The sequence below is a fragment of the Perca fluviatilis genome, chromosome 19 (genome assembly GCF_010015445.1).
Source record: "Perca fluviatilis chromosome 19, GENO_Pfluv_1.0, whole genome shotgun sequence".
NCBI lineage: Eukaryota > Metazoa > Chordata > Actinopteri > Perciformes > Percidae > Perca > Perca fluviatilis.
Genome location: NC_053130.1, coordinates 23,258,033 through 23,280,876, shown reverse-complemented (window position 1 = coordinate 23,280,876; position 22,844 = coordinate 23,258,033). Strand labels below are relative to the sequence as shown.

The following is a 22,844-nucleotide window of genomic DNA, read 5'->3' as shown; positions in this document are numbered from 1 at the left end:
ATCCTCGTTACTGATTCTCCTCTCCTGTTGCCCCCACCTACCTCCTTCCCCCAGGTGACCTTTAAACCAGATCTGTCCACAGCTGAGGTTCATGATGAAAACATCAAAGGACCTCTAAAGGTAAGGCAGGAAAATATGGAGGAGGTCGACGTTGCCCCACAGTTGGCTGAAACCTTGTTATAACACACCTATTGTCGTTAATTACCCTTGATTACTTTTGTTTAGTCTTTTTTGGCTCAGACTATAAAGCCATAGTGAATGTAGAAAAAAGAATTGGCCAATGAAGCATTCGCTTTGCAATTTAATTTCAGTCGATTATGATTCTTTTAGCAGCAATATGATTCTAATTACTTTAAAACACCTCATTAGATTTATCATTAGTAGCACATTAGGATGCCAAATAACAGCAGTGTATCCGTCCTACAGGTGGGTGCTGTTGTAGAGGTGAAGAATCCGGATGGAGTTTACCAAGAGGCCACAATCAATAAGCTGACCGATGCTAGTATATATACTGTTGGTAAGTCAATAACAAAGGGTTTCTGCTCCTCACTCCAAGACTTGTACTCTTCCCTACGACTTGCAAAAATATGGTATGTACAATAGAATTTCCAAAGTGTTTTCAGGGTTTGTATTTTCATGATGTTGCAAGAAACCTCTTCAATTAATTCCTAAGAAAAGGTAAAGAATGAAGTGATTTCTCATATAATTTTCATACAGTATATGAAAATATTGTGCAGCATGAAGCAAATATAGGCAAGATAAATGAGTTGAAAAAAATCTTCGGTAGCTTTAGAGGCTGAATGAGCGAGACTATGCTGAGTCAACGTTGGAATATTATACAGCATAATGTAAGAAGTGGTAAATGCAGCATGTAGGGCTGCAACTAAAGATAACTTTTATTATCAATATTTTTCTTTCAAATAACGGAGTAATTGTTTAGTCTATAATGTTTTAAAAAAAAATCTGTGAAAAAAAAAAAAAATGGAATCGCCATTTTCCAGAGCCCAAGGTGACATCCTCTAATTGCTTGTTTTGTCTGACCAACAGTCCAAATGCCAAACATATTGTATTCACAATGACATAAAACAGGGGAAAGCAGCAAAATCTCATATTTGAGAAGCTGGAAAACATTTGGAACCTTTCTTGCATTTTGTTACTGCGAGTCTGTGATGTGAAGAGTACACCGTTACAGTATTGGATAATCCAAAGTATACAGAGCGTAGACTGCTGCGCAGATCTGTTGTCTCTCAGCAGCTGATCGTCACAAAAAAGTGCCCATGGGGTTTTCCTTTTCTCGTCTTGGCACATTTTCACTCTTTTCATTCGTCAACAAAACATGACTGATGTCACTGTTGAAGTTACCTCAAGTGTTTTTCCCTCATTGTTGTCGCCAAGTACTTTAAGTGAGCAGTGGCTAATGGAATTTAATGATTTATCCTTGGGAGCGGTGTGACTGCTGAAAGTAAAAGTAAGGTTCCTTGAGTTTTGTAATATGATGTATGTTATGCTTGCCTATTGTAAAAGTCAGTCTATAGAGATATATCAGTTAATAAATAAATAGAATCAGTAAATAAATAAATAGAATCAGTAAATGCTCCTTTATTTTACTATTTACTCCACTCTGTCTAACAGAGGCTCCTTGAAGATGTAATAAACCTGTGAGCTAAAAGCGACTGTCACTGCCTGCTGAAGGAGCCTTTAAACACAAGCATCATTTGTTTTTTAACCTATTGTAAATAAAGTGTGTGTGTGTGGGTGGGTCTGTCTGTCTTTCGCCTAATAGTTTGCCTCTCATCTCTGCAGTATTTGACGATGGGGATGAGAAGACCCTGAGGCGTTCCTCTCTCTGCCTGAAAGGAGCGCGTCACTTTGCAGAGAGCGAGGCAAGTATTGTGACTTATCGCTCAGCTTTCTAGAGAAGCAAAGCTCATTTAATTGTTTTGAACTTTTTTAAATTTGTTTAATTGAATTTCATTTACAGTCCCTCATCTCTACTCAAATTAAAGCACTGCTTATGAAAGGTCCCACATTGGCATTCAAAAGTTCAGCTGTGATATAATTCCAGGAAACCGATATCACAGCAAAGTTGCCAAATGTAAAGCGCTGGTTAAATCCCACTGTTTGTAACTGCTGAGATCCCATGAAGAGAGTTTCTTTCAGGTGTACAAGATACATATTTTGTCTTCCAATTCAGTGTCTGACAAGGTGGCTCTTTTCTGTTTGTCTCCCGTGCAGACACTCGACAGACTCCCTCTCACCAACCCTGAGCACTTCGGCACACCTGTCATCGGCAAGAAGGGCAACCGCGGCAGACGATCGAACCCAATGTGAGTATCGCCCCTCCGTCTCTGTTCATCCTGCAGGGCTCATATCAGACTTAATATATCAGAGGTCTGTGATGCTGACTGGGAGGGATTTTCTGACTGTACCAATCCACAGTCCTTAGTAACAGGCTTCCCCATTCTAAGTATGCGGACAGTAGTTGAAATGAAAGATTTATTCTCATCTCCATTCCTTCATAAACAGCGCCTGAGGCCTGGAAGTAGAGAGCCTACTCGCCCGCGCTCCTTAGCCCTCTTTTTTGTTGTTGTGTGTGTGTGTGTGTGTGTGTGTGTGTGTGTGTGTGTGTGTGTGTGTGTGTGTGTGTGTGTGTGTGTGTGTGTGTGTGTGTGTGTGTGTGTGTGTGTGTGTGTGTGTGTGTGTGTGTGTGTGTGTGCTGCAGCTGCAGAGGCAGTGTTAGCACGGCATGGTCCTGCTGAATATTATCTTTTTTCCTCTCCTTTGACTCAAATGTTCTAGTGTGTGTTTTGTGTTCTGATGTGCCTACTCCTGGGAGACTGCAGAGTTTCCATCAGGGAATAGGAAGTGCTGAGGGCTTTTTGGCGCTGGATATAATTGTGGCTTCTCTCTGTTTTAAAGAGGACACTCTGCTACATAATCTCATTCTCTGACACCCCTTGATAATAGAGAAAAGTCAATAGAACTCTTAACATTGATGCAATATTGACAACTGTTCCAGCTGCACATTAGCACCTTGGACCTGTTGTCTTCCTGTGCACAAATAGTCTTAGTTCATCAGTTTTAATTCTTAAATTACAAGGATTGACAATGTAGTGGAGATTATTGGAGATAAAGAAGACCACTACATGCTTGTTTTATGAGATCATTTCTTCTTCTGTTAATTGAATAGTTCAACATTTTGGAACATTACACTTATTTGCTGTCTTGCTGTGGGTTAGATGAGAAGATTGTTACCTCTTACAGTGTTTGTTTCACTATGAGATGTTCAGGGAAGCAGCAAAAAGTTACGCCAGCATGTTACTACTCCCAGCCAGGAAATGGTCTGGTGGATTACCCCCCCAGTAGAACCACAACGTTCGGTTTTTACACTTCAGTTTTTGTAGGGATTAAGCACATGACATTTGATGTGTTACTTAGTAAGCTTTAGAGGTGCTGGTAAAATGATTTAGTTACCTTTGGACAGAGCCTGGATAGCAGTTTGCTCTGGTTTTCTAGTCTCTATGCTAAGCTAAGCTAGCTGTCTGCCGGCTTTAGCTTTTAGCGTACAGACATGAGAGTGGTATTGATCTTCTTATTCTAACTTCCAGCAAGAAAGCAAATAAGCGCTTTCCCCAAAATAACTGTTCCTTTTAAATTACTGTCTTAAAAGTAAAGGAATAGTCAAGCATTTGCCACTAAAATAGTCATTACATGGGAGCAAACTCTTTCCTACATGAATTGTAGTATTTGCCACATTGAGTGGCTAGAGTGCTTTGTTTATGACTTTGATTTACAGCTTAGTTGTTGTTGTTGTAGTAGTAGTAGCAGACTGGCTGATTTACTGCTCTTGAGTCGCGTGCGTGCGTGTGTGTTGAGGCACAGAGGATCTGTTTGCCTGCTGGTGCTTCTTGCATGATCACTCCGAGACATGGCTGCCTGTCTGCTCGCTGCAGCCAGAGCATTAGGATATCAGACAGCAAAGAATGAGCCGGCTCATCAAAACACCGATCCTAATGAGCGAGCTAATCAGTAGAGCAGAACTCATGTTTCGCTGTGCTACATAATAATAAGACTACAAAGGTTTTGTTATGCTTTTTATTGTACTACATAATAATAATAATAATAAGACTGCAAAGGTTTTGTTATGCTTTTGATTGTACTACATAATAATAAGACTACAAAGGCTTTGTTATGATTTTTATTGTTAGTTGGAGACGTTTTGATGATGAAATCCTGTGTTGAGAGAGACCAGCGCACACAATGTTATATTCCGTTTATATATAGCATGGATTTAATATAAAAATGCCAAAATATTTGTCACTGTATGAGCAATTAGAATGTATTTCTTTTTTTCTGCAGTTTTACACTTCTGTGTAAAAATAGAGATAAGTTACAGCACTCCAGTTGCAGGTGGAGATAAGAACAGCACTTTTCTCAATCAAATGTCAACACCACACTGGATGTGATGAATGTAAAAAAAAAAAAAAAGTCATGCACATGCTCACTCTACCTTTCTAAGGTGCGGTCCGTTGAGTAAACTGTCCTTTTCTCCCACAGTCAAGAAGAAGAATTGTCTTCATCCTCCAGCGAAGAAGAGGAGAGCGACCAGCGGCAGAATGAGGATCTGTTCGGGAAAGTGGTCTGTGTGGAGGGGGTCGCCACCGGGGAAAAAAAGAAGACCACCTGGTATCCTGCTCTGGTGAGCTTATAGTCTCCCTTCCCTCACTGCTCTCTGCTCCATCACTGTGAGGCAACAGGGACCACAGCTGCTGGTCCTTCAGTACACCCACAGCATTGTGCCATTTCATCTTAACGCCTTCTTATGTAACCTTAGCAGGATTATCTTATCACTTTACAGTCCACCCAACATGAAATGTTGGAAATATGCATGCCGTTGCAGTTTGATTTCTATAAATAAGACTAACTATTTACCAGTAGCTGCCTGCCTTCTGTAGTTGAAAGTAGGAAATGACTTGTTCTCCCTCATGCAACATTGCAGCACAAACACTGGTTTGATGCTTTCAGTCTTTTCCAATCCATTTATTTCCACCCATCGTGAACTCTCAGCCACCGTTTGCACACTGTGAAATGGGGACAGGCGTTGTTTGTTTATGTAAGTGTTACAAGTAGAACTGGGAGAATGGGAGAGGGTGGGGAAAGCTGTCCCTTTAACTGTGTAGTCAGCAGGGCCCCGCCTCCAGGGTTTGTTGTTCTTGGCTTGCTGTTGACTGAGCTCCGTGCTGCCTCCTTGTGACAGCCCAGAGAAGTGCATTACACGGTGGCATATCATTGATTACACCAAGACCGTACAGCAGAGGGGTGGAGTAGTACACTGGTAGATGTCTCATGCAACAGATGATACACGGCTGTAACAAACAGTGTGCTTCTGAGAGGCCTGGTAAAATAAAAGTCAAAGTCTCCATGTGTGAGCTGGGTGCAGCGCAGCATACTGTATGTGTCACAGAGGGAAATGGAATCACAGAGCAAACGTGAGTCATAGTGTTCAAGGAAAAACGTCCTGTGTGTGTGTGTGTGTGTGTGTGTGTGTGTGTGTGTGTGTGTGTGTGTGTGTGTGTGTGTGTGTGTGTGTGTGTGTGTGTGTGTGTGTGTGTGTGTGTGTGTGTGTGTGTGTGTGTGTGTGTGTGTGTGTGTGTGTGTGTGTGTGTGTGTGTGTGTGTGTGTGTGTTGCGTGTTGCATGTTGCATGTTGCACATACAGAGAGAGCAGGAGCAAGCAGACGGGAGTCGTGGTGAAAATCAAATCTCCATAATGGCAGTGCTGCCTCCTGTGGGTTAGACACTGGCACTGGAACAACTCCCACTGTTGTGCTCCTCACTTCCAGTAAACAGCAGCAGCACATGCTGCAAGTGGGCGCGCATCCCTTACACATCGCTCTTCATCCCACTCGCTTGTTTGTCTTTGTTTCGTAGACAGTACCACCTCATCTGACCTCTTCACTGTCTCTTGTTTCTGTGCAACAAGGTCATCTCCCCAGACTGCCACGAAGACGTGACTGTGAAGAAGGACAACATCTTTGTCCGCTCTTTCAAGGATGGAAAATTGTGAGTCATCACTAATGTGCTGAAAACCACATTTGCACCATGTGTGAAGTAGGGCTGCACTAACGATAAGCAGTAGATTATTTGACATTTTCTTTTTCAATTAATACATCAATTTGGTTTTGAACTATTTACGTAATCAATACAAAGTTAGCATTGCACGAAGTTAGGCCTAAGTATTGCCTAATTGTTAATGATGGCCAAATAAACGTTAAACCAAGCAATCTTTTGAAAAGTCAACAAGCAAATGATTGGCATTTTCACTTGGTAAATTCAATTCAATTTTATTTATAGTATCAAATCATAACAAGAGTTATCTCGAGACACTTTACAGATAGAGTAGGTCTAGACCACACTATAATTTACAAAGCCCCAACAATTCTAATAATTCCCCGAAGAGCAAGCAGTGTGATCTAAGTTGTTTTTTAATCAACTAATCATCTAGTGCTAGTGTAAAACATCTCCATCAGGGGGATAAACATGTTTTTATTGGATACATGTGCAATGAACCTTTGCAAAAAATATATATTGACAAATGTAAATGCTTGAGAGCACTCTATTTTCAGATATGGCTGGCTGCACAGTAGAAGTATAATATATTTTCAAATATTTTAGATAATTTTATGAATTGTAATGTGCTTTGAACTTTCCACTCATGACAAATCTCTGAATTATCACATTATTTGAAGAAGCTCTGACAGATGACATTTTTCCCTGTTGACCAATTATTGTGCGTGTTTAAATGACACATTTGTTCGTAGGTTTAGAAGAATATAACCTTTGTTTCTGCGATCTCTCAACAATAGTTAAGATACTGTGTGCCTTCCCCGCCAGCGCTTCCCTGGTTGTGTTCTTTTATTTGTCCTCAGGCTGTAAAGTTACTGGTGAGCTAAGGTAGTGCAGCTTCCCTGTAGCCTGCCCTCGGCGTGGAACCACACGGCCAGATTGTTTGGTCTGTGGCAAAGGGAGGAATAAGTCCAAGAGTCTGCACTCAGCTAGCGGTTTGTAACTGCAGTCTCTCTGTATGTGGGTAGAAACATAGCCCACACTCGACATACATTAATCTGGTGTTTGCTTGCTGTTCCAAAGTCTACTTTTTCTGTCCGTTTGAATTCCATTGATGACAGAAACAGCCTTGAGTCTGCATTCCTTCATATGCCCTGCGTAAATAATCAGCATGACCCCTAATCTGCAAAAGAAGTGTGAAAAGTCCCCCTTATCACTTGTATTTTGGCTAATAGTCAGGTGAAGGGTAGAGCTGATGAGAGGGATAAGATAAGAGATGATAAATCAGAGACAAAGTCCTATATGTGTGAAGTATTTCCTCTCTGAACATGGCACCCTGTGATGGCTTTCGTTGCAAATGAAATTGCACGGTAGCCGTTTTTCTTTCTGCTCTGTAGCAGTTTGATTTCACTCCGGAAAATCAGCACAGTGTACCCACGGGTAGACGCAGCATATAATGATGTAAGAAGTTGGAAAATCTATATCATTGTAAATGAGATGTTCAGGTTTGTTTCCCTCCAATAATTTTGACTTTATGTGGATGGAATAACAAAGATGTTACTCGTGTATGTGTGATGTGATGCACCAGTCTGATCCTGTCTCCTTATGTAATGTTAAAGTTGGATTTATCAAAGGTTTTGCAAGTAACCCTTGCAGAGGAAAGTTTATAAATTGTTTTAAGTGAGAACAAAGCTTTTCTTTTTTTTTAACCGTTGACCACGTTATAATTGCTGAGTATGAATATTTTTTGCATGCACCCACACCCAGTCAGACTGTCCGTACCCTCCGTTCAGTAATGCTACCATTACAATGCTGCACCATTCCCTTTTTCCATTGTTTTACAACAAACGCACTCCACTTGTTTGTTGTTTGTTATTGTACATTTTTATCATTAATGTCAGCCTCTTCTCGTCTATTATTACAGAGTTATTCTAACATGCTGCTCCCTGTGTGATTTGTTTTTTAAAGAGGGGTCACATCCATAAGCTATGTGACCTTTTCCGCACAGTGCCGGGGCCAGCATTTTCATTTTCCTCTGCAGACTTTGGTATTGTTAGTGATAACCAACCGACGTGCCTTTTGCAAAAACAATTGCTCTGGAAAACATTCTTCAGGAAAAGCAATATCACATCCAGAGGAGAGATGGGGGGTTTCAGGAAGTGGTGGTTATTCTTATTTAGTCAGATCTGGTCACCATAGTAACAATGGAAACAAAAGCCGTTTCTATTTTTTTCTCGTTTTGGCCGGCTTGCAGGCTTAGACATACAAAGACAGTTTGATCACTGTGAGTAGGTTTTTAACTAAGTCACAAAACAAATAAAACTAAACGCTAGGTTATACAAATATCATATGAAGAAGAATCTGGGCTATTGTAAACTGTAACGTATGTGTGGAACCCAAAGCTGATTTTAGTTTTGAAAATTTAATAATTAGCTTGCTTCACATTAGCCAGTAAGCAGCGACGTGGAGCAGTTTCAGCTTCATTGACATAATAACAGCCAATTTGAAATAAACCATAAACTAAAGGGTTTATTTATTTATGAGTTATTTTTAGCAATGCTAGCGGCGTAGCTCTAGGGATAGCAATGTCTCAGTCAGTCAGTTGGTCGGTCCACCACTTTGGTCCAGACTGAAATCCCAAAACAACATGAATTTCCATAATATTTAGCGGACACGTTCATGTTCCCCAGAGAATGACTTTTTACTGACTGTGGTGATTAGCGGTTAGTACATTTTAGCATGCTAACACACTAAACTAAGATGGAGAACATGGTAGCGCCTGCTCTACCAACTGAGCTAACCCAGCCACCAAACTAGTGCCATTCTAACAACGTACTCAATACAATTTCTTTTTTTTAAGAAAAGCTCTGTTGCTCTGCTGCAGTATACTTTTTTGATTCACTCCATGACACATCTAATCATTGGATCAGCTCAGCTGCCTACAGATACCACAGTAAATCGTCTCTCTGGCACACTTTCCAAGCCTCTGACTGGTTTCAGCTTACAAGCTCCACTGATCCATCTATCTGCCAAATCACCAACACTTTGCCCAGCTGCTGTAGGGATGTTGTAAGAAAGTAGGCTGTGAATGCAGTCACGGCTGCTCAGGTTTTGAGGTTGGTATTTTTACTGTAAGATTAAAAACTGCCCCCTGCCAGTGTTTTAATTAACAAGACATTTTTTTTTTTTTTCATAGTCCTACATTTGTTTTGGGAAAACAAAAATCTGCTTGCCACGTCTCACACCGTTGAGCTGAACCTTGATGTAGTAACCCTCAGTACTGTACGTCACTTCTGTTCACATATTAATCAGAGTTGCTGTGTTTTGCAGTAACACGGTGCTGCGGAAGGACATCCGCGAGATGAATAGCGACTGTCCTCCAAAAGCGGACGCAGGGCTCAAACCAGGTGAGTGAAAACTGAAGCTGTACAGAAGTGGTGCATAGAACATACCTAGTCCTTGACATCTGTGGCCTAGTCTGTGTGTTGACGCTTTTTGGCAGACAAACGCTCGCAGTGAGACAGACTGAGGAAAGAGAAGTTTTGTTTTTGTTCTGGGGAATGCAGCGGCTGAGAGCTCCTGCCACTGTCGAGTCTATTTTTATTTGAAGTCCTCACCAGGCTTTTTATATAGCGCCTCCATTTTTCTGCTGCAGAGCTCTCACTCTTTTTATAATAACATTTAGGAAACCACTTTGTATTATCCCAGTCTTGGTATTCACAGGTGCTTGACTCACAACTGTGATATTTTCTGCATTACAAACGCGTAAAACAAGCATCTGCCAAGGTGGTTAGATGCTACTTAAACCCACCTGTGACATTGTGGCTGAATGCCTCTGCTGCTCTGCGTCTCTGCAAATACTCCTGACAGATGTTCATGCTGCTTTCTTCCATGGCTGCTTTTTTTTTCATGTTCTTCTCTGTTCATGTCTTATCTTTGTTTCTAACTCTGCAGAATGACTTGGCTTGAGTTTTGCATGCAGAAGGGAATGATAGGCAACGCTTATTGGATGTGGTTGATATGTAATATTACTGCATGTGTGTGTTTGACAGCACTGGACGCCGCTTTGGAGTTCCTGCAGCAGTTTGTCGTGCCCAGCACCTGGAAGACGGAAGTGAAAGAAGAAAGTTCTAGCAGCGAGGATGAGGAGGAGGAGGATGAGGAAGGGCAGGAAGAAGATGCCAGCGGCGAAGAAGAGGAGGTATTGGCAGAACCCTGCACATGCTTTTATCCCCACAACCTCCCAAATAATAATAATAAAAAAACTCAAACTCTTGTTGTTTCCTGTCTGCAGGAGGAAGTGGAGCCGTTCCCAGAGGAGCGGGAGAACTTTCTGCAGCAGCTCTACAAGTTCATGGAAGACAGAGGTGAGCCAAGAGTGCAGATGTTTACGTGGTTTCTTTACAACAAACATTTTATTTTGAAGGTTCCAGGTGCAGCTTTATAATTTAGTAACGGATGTGACCTATTCGTCACTCTTTTGGTCAGGGGAGAGTTAAAAATTAAGCAAACAAAAAGGTATAAAATACTGTAATTGTGTTATTTATCCTATCTATCTCACTCTAACAATCCCACGTTTAGTTTCACTCTCTCTTTTTCTGCCCCCTGTACTCATATCTCATTAGCTGCTTTTAAGGCTGCCCCTAAAGAAATGTTCTGGTTTACAGTCTAAAATGGTTCACGTGTAAGCTCCATAACTTTGATTATCGTTTTACAAAGAGAAATATCTCTGAGTGATGGAATGTTACTAAGTGCAAGTAGTGTACTTGACTACAAATTTGAGGTACTTTTACCTGAGTGTTTCTGTGCTGCTTTATACTTCTACTCCACTACAATTCAGAGGGCAATATTGACTTTATTTGACAGCTTTAGTTATGTATCAGATTAAGATTTTACATAAAAAACATATGATCCGCTTATAAAGTATAATGTACTTGTATTAAAGTGTTGATTGAACAACTCAAAAGTATATAAAATAGTTACAATTAGCTCCACCTGTACCAAGTAGAATAACATAATACTCACATTCTGCATTATGGATACTTTTACTTTTAATACATTATTCTAATAATGCTGTTACTTAAGTGACATTTTCAATGCAGGACTTTTACTTGTAATGGTAGAATTTGTTGCCGTATTGCTACTTTTCCTTAAGTAAAGGATCTGAATACTTCCTCCAACACTGCTGAAAACCAATTCCAGGTCACTTTAAAAAAAAAAAAAAAAAAAGAAAGCAGGCAATTTAATTCAGACTGAGTTTAATAAGCCGGTTTTAGCATATTTCTAACTTAAACTGTATCTTTGTGTCCACCATCTCAACCCATGACAATGTTTCTCCTCCTCAGGAACTCCCATCAATAAACGGCCTGTTCTGGGCTACAGGAACCTGAACCTGTTCAAGCTCTACAGGCTGGTGCACAAACTGGGAGGCTTTGACAACGTGAGTGCCACTTTGACAGCGGTTACCCGCAGTGTAGCATAACTTCTGTCTCGCTTTATGGTGACTGACTCTGGATCTGTCTCCCTCTGTTAACCGTGTTTGAGCAGATTGAGAGCGGCTCTGTTTGGAAGCAAGTTTATCAGGATCTGGGAATCCCTGTGCTCAACTCAGCCGCCGGCTACAATGTCAAATGTGCTTACCGCAAGTACGTGCAGGCGCTGCCTCCACAGCTGCTGTTTGGCAGATGCAGCTTTTGTTTCTGTTTTTACTCTTTTAATGTCCATGTGTCTTGTACTACTTTTACAGCCTCTTTTCTTTCTTTTTTTTTTTTTTTCTTTTTTTTTTAGCAAATTCCTTAAGAATAAATGAAGCTTTTATCTTTGCAAGATTGAATGTTTGAATGTTTTATCACCCAGGTACTTGTATGGATTTGAGGAATACTGCACCTCCACCGCCATCACCTTCAGGATGGATCTCCCTTTGAAGCAGGCTCCCAAGGGGGAGGTCAAGTCAGAGGGAGAGGCTGGAGGAACCCCTCCCACCGCCTCCAGCTCAGAAGAGCAGAAAGCCCAGGTTGATGGAGAACCTTGTGGAGAACAGTCTATAGTCTGCAAGGTAGGCATTCTCCTAAATACTATGATTGATTTAAATCTTTGTCCTTTTTTTCTTATGTTTGATATTTAGAAAACAGCACGTTTACATTAGATTAATTTCTTATTATAATAAAAGAATCCTTCTCTCACAGGATGAGAAGCCTGATTTGACCCAGAACAAAATGGAACCCGATCCATCAAAAACAGAGGGAAAGGACAGCGGAAATGACGACGACGACGATGATGATGATGACGACGACGACGACGAGGAAGATGGTCCCCTTAAGGGAGACGCAGACGAGGGCTCATCTACGGCTCACCTCGGATCGGAGAACATGAAGGAGGAGCGCGATGAGGAGGGAGGAGGAGGAGGAGAGCAAAGACAACTCTGGGTAGGTGGTCTGAAAGGATGGTCCCTCCACCAGGGTGGTAAAAAAAAATCCTCATGGCACAAACACAAGCTCCATGCAGAGCTCCTGCATGGTGAAACTGTGTTAGTACTCAATCTGACTTTTCAACACCTAAACGTTTCGCCAGACTAAAGAACCTGAGGCATTCACTTTCCTTGGTGGCAGTAAAAATCTAAAAGACCATTAGCAGACGAGGAGCAGCGACCTCTGATGACACTAATACCCAGTATACCCACAATCCACCTCTACCTGCTAACCAGAGAGAGAACAGCTCTCTCTCTCTCTCTCTCTCTCTCTCTCTCTCTGTGTCTCTAACTAAGCTCTTACCCACTGCCCTCTGTGCTATTATTATTTCTTGTGGCTTGGTCGGCATCAGCTGGCAGAGACATCTTAGAGCACCAAAGCCTGACTGCTACCTTTCACCTGGCATGTCATGCTGTGCTCTCATTCTCACTCTTTCTTTCACTCTCTCTCTCTTTCTCTCTCTCTCTTTCTTTCTCTCTCTCTGGTGGGGATTGTTTGACCGTGGCCAGCCTCTCTCACTCAATGCACACAACATGGCTGTGCTCTTCTTGATTTCTGTCCTTTCCTGATCTCTCTCACTCTCTTTCTCTCTTTCTCTTCTCTCATTTTTTGGCTTTTCGATGTTCAGCTTTATTAAATGTTCCATGTATGTGAGTGTTGTCACTGATGCATTAGCACACTAGACGCAAGATGGCAGTAACCTTTTCAGTGTTGAAAAAAAATAGTTCTGGGAAGTTGTATGGTTTGGTCTCAGTAGGCTATCGTTTCCTGTGCAGAGCATCCAGATCAGTGCTCTCTGCCTATTTCAGACCCTTTTTGTTCACCCATCCTTGACACTTGACACTGGGCTCCTGTGGACCGACTAGAAAAGACTGTACCAACAGTGTTTTTTGTGTCTGTTTGAAGGAATTGCACAATTCACTAACTTTAGGATTTTCTTATCATACGCTGTTGCTCCCAGTATCCCCCTCTCTGTAGTTTTTATCACCAGTGGCCTTGGGCTCACAACAGTATGATCCTGCCGATTACCATCAAATGTGGACTTTCTGACAGTCGGGAGGTTCCCTGATCCTTTGCCGTTGTCAGGATCAGTGGTCCTCGCAGATTATGTGGTAGTGTGAGGGTTTACAGATTCACACAGCAGACAACCTGCAGGCTGATCTGATGATATCAGACCTGTTCAATGTTTACAGCCTGTAATCTGGACCTGCAGTGCGTGTGTGTGTGCGTGTGCGTGTCACATTTTCATTCCAGCAGCATGGACTGTGTTTTAATTTATATTAATGAGAGCAATTAATTATATAGAAGGAAACTCTTGTTTGACAGTGATTGTTATGTAACTGCTTAAGTACTATTTACCTTTTTTCTTAGCCTAATCAACTGCTTTATTTAAAAGTGCACTGCCCATTTGGACTGCCTCTCCGACCTTTCTTTTTGGATCTTTCGGTGCATAATTACAAGTCCTGATGCAAGTGATGCTTATGGATAATTTGTTTAGGGCTGCAACTATGATTATTTTCATTATTGATTAATCTGCTGGCAGTTTTTTTAAATAAATCATTTGGTCTATAACATATTAGAAAACAGCAAAAAAATGCCCATCACATGCTCCTAGAGCCGAAGGTGACATCATCAAATGTCTTTTTTTGCCCACTCAACAGTCCCACCCCCAAAATATTCAATTAACTATAATGTAAGACCAAATTTTCAAATTTGAGAACCTGGAACCAACAAATGTTTGGCTTTTGTTTCTTAAAAAATTAAACAAATCATTAAAATACTTGCAAATCATTTACTGTGGCTTGACTAACGATTTATTCGACTAATTGTTGCAGCTCTAAATGTATTATTATATCTCAGTGTTTGATACCCTTCCTATGCTTGTTTGTGTTTCGTGACCATATTTAACACGGAGTGTGCAAAAGGTCTGGGGAATTGATTTATGTGCAGTGTGTTTTTAAAATCAGTTGGCATTTTGAAGTCTAGTGTGTCCCCAGTCTTAGGGTGGTTATCAGCTTCTTTAGTTGTCACACTTGGACTGCCGCACAGAGAAGTGCATTTTCTTCATTGTGCTGTGTTGAAAATGAGCTGCCAGCAGAAGGCACATGCTCTGAGCAGTTAGGTATGAGAGGGATCGTGTGGAGTACTGTGTTGTAGCTGTTCTTTGTGGCAACAGACCAAATTGGATCTGGTAGCCGTGCTTCCTCTTAGCGCTGTAGTCTCGCTTTAAGTCGCTGTGCTGCCTGCCAAGTCGTGCTTTGCCGTGCTAACCTGCCCCTGTGCCCCCTGCGCCTAAACCACTTACTGGCATTCCTGCACCGCCCGTTTACCCTCCAGCTTCGACATCTCCTGACTGTTTCCCACTAGCTCCTCCTTGTGGATGCTTTGTTTCTTACAGCGTGTGTGTGTGTGTGAGTGAGAATCCCAAGTATGTTGTTGTGTGTGAATAGAGGGTTAGATAGCCTAACAGTAGCGTCATTTCCCATGCAAGATGATTGATTTTTGCCATGAAAGAATGATGTTTTATTTACTGTACACTTCATGTACTGTTCTTTGATTGGCTTACTGTAAATGAACAGTTGTTTATTCTCCAGCTTGCTGTAGGTTACACTGGACTAGAGTTAAAGCAGGACAGAAATGGGAAGTTTAGGTTTCTTTATAGGAAAAGGGCCTAAGGTTGTAATGGGACAGGGAAGGCAAGGGTGGAGCAAGTTAATTAGAAAACAGGCTTCCTAGCAGCAGGTAGTGAGTTGGGTGGGTGGCTGTGGGTGGGGTTCTGTGGTGCTCAATGGGGCAGCCTAGGGCCAGGAAGTGCTGAACTGTTTTTCTTGCAGGGATGACAGCAGTCAGGAGGGGGAGGAAGGGGAGGAGTTTGAGTGTTACCCCCCGGGGATGAAGGTGCAGGTGAGGTATGGGCGAGGCCGCAATCTGAAGACGTACGAGGCCACTGTGAAAGAGGCAGACGTGGAGGGGGGAGAGGTGCTCTACCTGGTGCACTACTGTGGCTGGAACATCAGGTAAGACAGGACCTGGGGAGAAATCACCTAACGTCTATATTCACCCTAAAAAAAAAAATTTAAAAAGAGACATCTCTTAACTTTCAAGGGATCACCGCTACATGGGTATCCCCTCAGCAGTAACAGATACATCCCTTCCTCACAATTCTGCTTTCATCTGATCCAGTCCCATGGTCAGTGCTCTGATTATGGAGAACACTGGGCCATCTAGTGGCAGAAACAGAATCGAGTATTGGGTTGATGTGGATCAGTCCTCAGCTTCCCTCACTCAGTTTTGACTGAATCCCCTGTCTGTCTGTCCCCCAGCTGTCTGTCTCTCAACTCAATCCACAGACAGGCTGAATTTGAATCAATTTTACTCTGGAAATAGTCAACCAGTGGTTTTGGTGAAACAGTTTTTAGATCCTATAAGATGATATATAAATGTGAGCTACCCCTTTGGATCTCTGAAAGGCCAACCAAAGTGCTGCTACACTCACCTCTACCTCTCAACCCTCTCCCCCCCTCCCCAGCGGGTCAGGGTTAATGCAGTGTTAAGTAGAGTGTTAGGGTACCAATGACACCGAGGTTAACTAGTGCAATTAGCATTTCATTGTCTCAATGTTGTTGTGTGGTCCTCTAGCACTCTATAAAAGACAGTGGGATGTTCTCTGCATTGTGTCTGTCGTGTGCGATGTCGTGAAACTTTTTCATTTTTCTCATACGACCCAAGTAGCACCCTTGGTACTGTTGGAACTTTGTTGAATATGATTTCTGTGGTGGTCGGTGTTAACATTGTTTCTTTCTTCATCGTAAAGGTTTGTCTTTTTCCACATTACACTATGGGATTTCTTCCTTTTGCTGTTGAGGCTTATTGTGTCACAGCAACATGTTGGGGTCATGCAGTAGAGGTGTCTGTGTGGTGGGTGGTGTGAGAGGATATTTCTTCGCTCCTCTCAAAGATCTGAATGATGAAATTGTCTCCTGTCTTTGTACTTGATTTTTAGATATGATGAATGGATCAAAGCAGACAAGATTGTGCGCCCCGCCAATAAGAATGTACCAAAAATAAAGCACCGCAAAAAGATAAAGGTACGAGTCTGGAGAGTGGCAAATTTTCAACTTAAACCTGGTTTGATGTCATGACTTCAATCACTGACTGTGTTAAATCCTGAACAGAACAAAGCTGAGAGGGAGCGAGACAGGTTGGAGAGGCTCAATGACAGAGAAGTCCTCGGCCCTTCGCCCAACGCTAGCCGCCTCCCACGCTCCAAATGTGGCCTGAGTCAGGATGTCTTTTCCAAGATGGACGAGGGTGAGGACAAAGGGACTCAGCAGTCTCCAGTCAAGTCTATAGAAATTACTTCTATCCTCAATGGCCTGCAAGGTAGCAACACTCATTAGGCTGTAGTCCTCATGCACACTTACAGCAGCTTAGGCCTGTGTCACTCTGAAGTGGTTTATTTATGCCTGTTGATATCCTGCCGAAACTAACAGAAGTTCTCTCTCGTTTGCCTCAGCCTCTGAGATGTCCACAGATGAAAGTGAGCATGAGGATGAGGAGGGAGAGCATAATGAGGAGGATCGCCCAGGTTGCAGAGGCAGCCCCAGAAAGGCCCCACCGGAGCCCCCGCAAACATCAGAGTGCTGGGAGAGCGGGACCCCTCCTGAAGCATCCAAACCTTCTCCAGTCTCAGGAAAGAACCAGGATTTAGTCAGTGCAGAGAGTGGCGATGTTGGGAAGCGCAGAAGCCAACCGGAGTTGGAGGGAGAGGGGAGCAACAGGAAGAGGAAATCTGACGGTGCAGCTGAGAGGACCCCGAAAGGCCAATCCAAAGCAAAGACCCGGAGCACCAGGAGTGCCGACTGGTTGCCAGTAGGCTCTCCCAGGAAGCTGGAAGAGAGAGCGGCTGGTCCCGGGGAGGAGAAGGGAGCCTCGTCCAGCAGCAGTTCAGATGATGAGGGCGCGGCGCTGGCCGAATCCCAGGCTGAGGAAAGCGAGCGAAGCCGGCCAAAAACAAAGGTTCCCCTTCCAAGAAGTACAACGGGATGAGGGAGAAGACCAAAGGTGGCAGACAAGCTGGGTTCTGGGAGATTCCTGAAAAGAGGGCCAAAATGTCTGGAAACGCAGAGGAAAGGCCAGCTGTACGCTCTAAAGGCCAAAAGGATGTGTGGTCCAGCATCCAGGCCCAGTGGCCGAAGAAGACTCTCAAAGAGTTGTTCTCCGACTCGGACACAGAGGCCGCCAATTCTCCTCCTCCGCCTGTACCCCCGTGTCTGGAGGAGCCGAGTGTCGAACAGGATGCTGGACCCGAGGACGAGGCCTCAGAGGAGCAGATGGAAAACGACAAACTACAGGAGTTTCCGAGCAGCGGCAGTAACTCTGTACTCAACACACCACCGACAACGCCCGAGTCGCCCTCAGGAGGAGGCAGCGCTGTTGAAGATTCTGGTCCCGCGCAGCCTTCCTCCCCGCCACCGTCCGTACCCCCCGCTTTGCCTTCAGAGCCGGTTTCTGACGCTCTTCCCCCGGGGCCCATACAGGAGGAAGTGGCAGGTGGGCGCAGTGAGACAGACAGCAGCACGGTGGAAGTGGAGAGTCTGGGTGGGGAGCTGCAAGACCTCCCTCCGGATGAGAGGGCGGGTTCCCCCTCAAAGGTGTTTGACGTCAGCCTCTCCTGCAACAGCAGCAGCAGCTGCAGCCTCGAGCTGAGCAGCAGCAGCCAACAAGAGAGTGAACAGAAGTCCAAAGGTACAGGTATCTACCCAAGTCTTGTGAAGCCTTTTCTTTTTCATTGACCGAATTCATTAATTTTCTTTAAGATGGAATACTAAAGAAATACACCCCGACAACTCATTTCACAGTCCGTCTGTTCCCTCACCGTCTTCTTGCGTTTTCTTTGTAGCGTCTGCGAGTCAGAAGCGGCAAAAAGAATCACAGACTGGTGGAGCCGCAAAGAAACCCAAGCCAAGCCGTAAGAGCCTCGGTGTGCCTCCCAAAAAGAATAGGAAAACAGGTAAGGAGAGCCAGCAGTACTTTTATAAGCTGTGGAATTTCTATTTCATGTTGACTTGTTTCCTGACATTACATTACAGATTTCAGGCAGGAAAGGGAATGAGATTTTGCTTGATCATTGTCCCATTTCTTTTCACCTCAGCCGTCTTCTCTCCTCCAGCCAACAGCAGTGACAGCGAAGACCAGTCTGTTGTTGAGGGCACTGCCAAATCCACTGCCTCTAAGAACAACGCACCAGACGTGAAGGCTGCCACTTCGCCCAAGTGTCACGGACGATCTCCCCCTTCGAGCCATAAGTACCACAAGCAGGGTGACGCCGACCACACCCAGCACCGAGACAACCATGGAAGATCGCCTCGTGTGTACAAGTGGAGCTTCCAGATGTGTAAGTGTCGCACATTACCTTCATTTTGTTTTTGTAAAGTCATGACTGAGAGTATTAAATTGTCAACATCAATGTAGCTATAGTAATTAAAAAAAAAATGTGATTTGGGTGAACTGATTATTTAATTTAGCAACTATTTGTCATTCTATTTATTAGAGTTTTTATAAATGTTTATGTCTATGCCCTTTTAACCCCTAAAATGCATAATTAGCTGACCTGGAAAAGATGAGCAGTCTGGAGAGGATTTCGTTTCTTCAGGAGAAGTTGCAGGACATCAGGAACCACTACCTCACCCTCAAGTCTGAGGTGGCCTCTATCGACAGACGACGAAAACGCATGAAGAAGAAGGAACGGGAAAGTGAGTCAGCCATTTGTGATTTGTCAACATTTCTTATAACCAAGATTGGGTTGCACCTAGGGCTGGGCAATATATCGATATTATATCGATATCGTGATATGAGACTGGATATCGTCTTAGATTTTGGATATCGTAATATATATATATATAAGTGTTACCTGTTGCTGGTTTTAATGGCTGCATTACAGTAAAGTGATGTAATTTTTTGAACTTACCAGACTGCTCTAGCTTTTCTATTATTTGTCTTTACCCACTTAGTTATTATATACAGTGATGATTATTTATCAAAAATCTCATTGTGTAAATATTTTTTTGTAAGCACCAATTGTCAACCCTACAATATCCATATTGAGGTATTTGGTCGACAATATCGTGATATTAGATTTTTTCCATATCACCCAGCTCTAGTTGCACCAGCTATTATTTATTATTAAATGCATTCTTAGGTTTGTGTGTAAATATCTGAATGCAACATTAAACCATGCCTCCAAACTGACCATAACCCAATCTCCTTTCTGTTCTGCAGGCACGGTGGCTGCTTCATCTTCATCCTCCTCCTCCTCCTCCCCGTCCTCCAGCTCATTGACTGCGGCAGTCATGCTGACTCTGGCTGACCCGCCGGTGTCATCCTCATCCTCCTCTTCTCAGAACTCTGGGGTATCAGTGGAGTGCAGGTGACAGGACGAATAAGCAAAAAGCCACCGCACTAAGCACTTAACCAGCACCCTGGGGTCACCGCCCCCATTCCCTTCCAACAGGACAGACAAGTCAACCTACATACTGTAACTACTGGGGCACAAAAACCAGACCAGAGACAAAAAACAAGAAACAAGCACTATTTTCTATTGACAACTGTTTCCTTTCAAGCTAATTGCACTTAAGTGCACTTTTATGAAGATTGTGTAGGGGGATCAAATTTGTCAACAAAAAAAAAATACAAAATTGTCTTTTGCGCTCTTCTTAATTGAACAATTATAACAATTGTTTTTGCAAGCAATAATTGTTTCTGTTTGATAAAGTTGTATTGGTGAGGGATGATTTCTAATGAAGACCCCTTTGTGCTCTGTCCTCATAGCTCAACACGGTACACAGCCTGTGCTTGCCATGTTATTGTGGGGAATTCAGAGGAACACTGCCACATTGGCATTAAGAGCGTATGAAATGTAACTTTGCCACGTTTCTCTGTCCACCCTTACTAAAAAAAAAAAGGCCTTCATGTGGTTAAACCTCAAGTGGTTGATGACGCTCTTCTCATGTACAGGCATGCGGTCCTGTACATGTTTGCATTGAGTCATGTAGGTTTTGATCGATAGGGTTTCAGACCATCATAGGTCCACTGACAGCCTCAGTGGGTGAAAATGGAATGCTACTGTAGTGCCTTTTTGTTCTTTTCCATGGGGCACTTTGAGAAAGGACAGCACTTTTTTTTTCCAGATCCTCTTCTCAAATCAGAGGGTCAGCTGGAATAATGTGTCCCTTACAAAAGACTGAAGAATGCTGTATGAGTGAGCAGGCAGTGAAGGGCTGAGTCTGACAGATAATGATGGTTTTTAATCAGCGTATGGTACTATTTAAAAAGTATATTTGTAAAAGCAGAACCACATACTGTATACAAGAAGTAGACGTAGCCACCGTGACGTCACTCGTTGGTTTGTGAACTACTGTTTTGAAGCCTCGAATTTGACTTTTTGGCCGTCCCCATCTTGTTGTTTTTTTTTTGGAGCCAGAAGTGACCATATTTGGACGAGTGGGTGGAATTAAGTGGGCTAGCGTTAGCTAATTAGCTAAAATCCACGCTAACTGTGATATTAATTGGGATGCTAATTTTGGCTAGCGAAAAACAAAATGTACTTGACGAAAAAAATGTACAGCTGACTCGTTAGTGTCTTTTAGTCCAACCGAACGCTGAACAAGACTTTTAGGTGACCAAAATGTTACAAACTTCACCTTCATGAACTGAAAACAAAAACAAACTGAGAGGGTCAAAGTTCTAAGACAAAAACCTGCCCAAAAAACAATGTCATGCCTATTTAAATGCCATCTATAGGCATTGCTAAGCCTCACCGTGGTAGTGACTAGTCAATCACAAGGTAGACATATCTACTTTACTGTAAATGGGACCATAATTAATAATAAATCAAGTGAGAAGTAGGGCCGTTTTCTCATAGACTTCAAGAATACAGGTTCAAGGCACTTCCGCAGTGGCTTAACTTTTCAGACCCGGTGTGGCTACGTCCACGTCTTTTATACAGTCTATGAACAGAACTCCTATACTGGATCGCCTGTAATCTACTACTGAATACTCATCCAGCTTGGGTGTAACTATTTAGTTTGGCAGTATAAAATGTGCAATGATGGAGGTGGTGAATCCAGTGGTCTCATTACTCCAGATCATCCGCCTTTTAAAAGCCCATCTGCTTTATTTGATTATGTTTCCATCATCCATATAATCTCCCCCCACCGATTTGCAACTGGATCAAGTTTCAGTGAAGGCAGCCATAGGAGGTATTTGCAGCATGTACTTAGTACTGCAGAACACATGAATGAAGCTGAATCCCACTTTTTGCAGTCATTTAAACAAACATGAAGTTATGTAATTAAGTATATTTTTGCTTCATTAAATAAAGCAACGCATATACTCTTTGGGCATCTTACTAATTTTACTCATGATCAAAAATGACATGCCAGCTTCCTCTCATACTCATCCCTACCAAAACATATTTGGTTCTGTTTCCTGTACTATGACCAGATCAAAGGTAAAGATATTGTAAATGTGCATTTATATCATAAAGTGACGTATGTGTATACATTTCTGAAGACATCTCCTGTGTTTCCTTTGTATAAACCCCCTACTGTATGATAACCTGAAGTTACATTTTGTTTGGCACTTGTATGTAATTGTATGCTTTTGTTATACATTTGTATATTGAGACGTGTTTTGAGTCAAGCTATTTAATATCTTGCACTGTTAATAACGTGTACCTTTCTGTACAGACAGTTTTATGGTTTTAACTGTAGTTTGAGTGTAAATACTGAGGGTTACAGCATGTTTGTTCTCCCCTTTGTCCTCATTTTTGTTCTCTTGTAGGAAAAAATTTTTTGAGTTCATTTATGTTGTTTTCTGCTTATTTTCATCAGTTCCAATACTTTGCTTTTTTATTTTATGTTTTGCTTTAGTTTGTATTGTTTTGTTTTTCTATAGCTTGTGCTTGTAAGGGAAGAATGGTGGTTTTACCATGCGGCTGAACTATTTTCCAACCTGTACATGGCCTGAAGCTACAGCTGTATGAACCTGTATATGGAAAATAGTCTGGATAATAGATTAAGAGAAAGTAATAGAGCTTATTGAAAAATGCTCAATAGTATTTATTAGGCTCATCTGATGATGGTCATTGTGTAATTTATTGTAAAAATGTAAGCAAAGCAGAAGCCTCTGTTTGAAATAAATGCCATAGTTTGTGAAGTATTCAGTGTCTCTTGCATTGACATATAGAAGGTCTCTTGCTGTGGAATGTAAAATTTACTCAAGTACCATACTTAAGTGCAATTTTCAGATA

At 42.4% G+C, this 22,844-nt stretch overlaps 1 protein-coding gene across 1 annotated transcript in view; it reads left to right on the top strand.

The window, feature by feature from the left end:
- The window catches only part of arid4b (AT-rich interaction domain 4B), a 42,930-nt gene extending 20,177 nt beyond the window's left edge, over positions 1-22,753 (top strand). The window contains 23 exon segments of the mRNA XM_039783065.1: positions 55-120; positions 427-517; positions 1,804-1,883; positions 2,236-2,327; positions 4,558-4,699; positions 5,983-6,062; positions 9,396-9,472; positions 10,118-10,266; positions 10,360-10,432; positions 11,411-11,505; positions 11,613-11,710; positions 11,922-12,120; positions 12,251-12,460; positions 12,462-12,490; positions 15,367-15,549; positions 16,536-16,620; positions 16,708-16,915; positions 17,049-17,543; positions 17,546-18,280; positions 18,435-18,545; positions 18,705-18,929; positions 19,141-19,287; positions 19,814-22,753. Coding sequence (XP_039638999.1) covers positions 55-120; positions 427-517; positions 1,804-1,883; positions 2,236-2,327; positions 4,558-4,699; positions 5,983-6,062; positions 9,396-9,472; positions 10,118-10,266; positions 10,360-10,432; positions 11,411-11,505; positions 11,613-11,710; positions 11,922-12,120; positions 12,251-12,460; positions 12,462-12,490; positions 15,367-15,549; positions 16,536-16,620; positions 16,708-16,915; positions 17,049-17,543; positions 17,546-18,280; positions 18,435-18,545; positions 18,705-18,929; positions 19,141-19,287; positions 19,814-19,965 — 3,822 coding nt within the window. The 3' untranslated portion in view covers positions 19,966-22,753.
- The last annotated feature ends 91 nt before the right edge of the window (positions 22,754-22,844 follow it).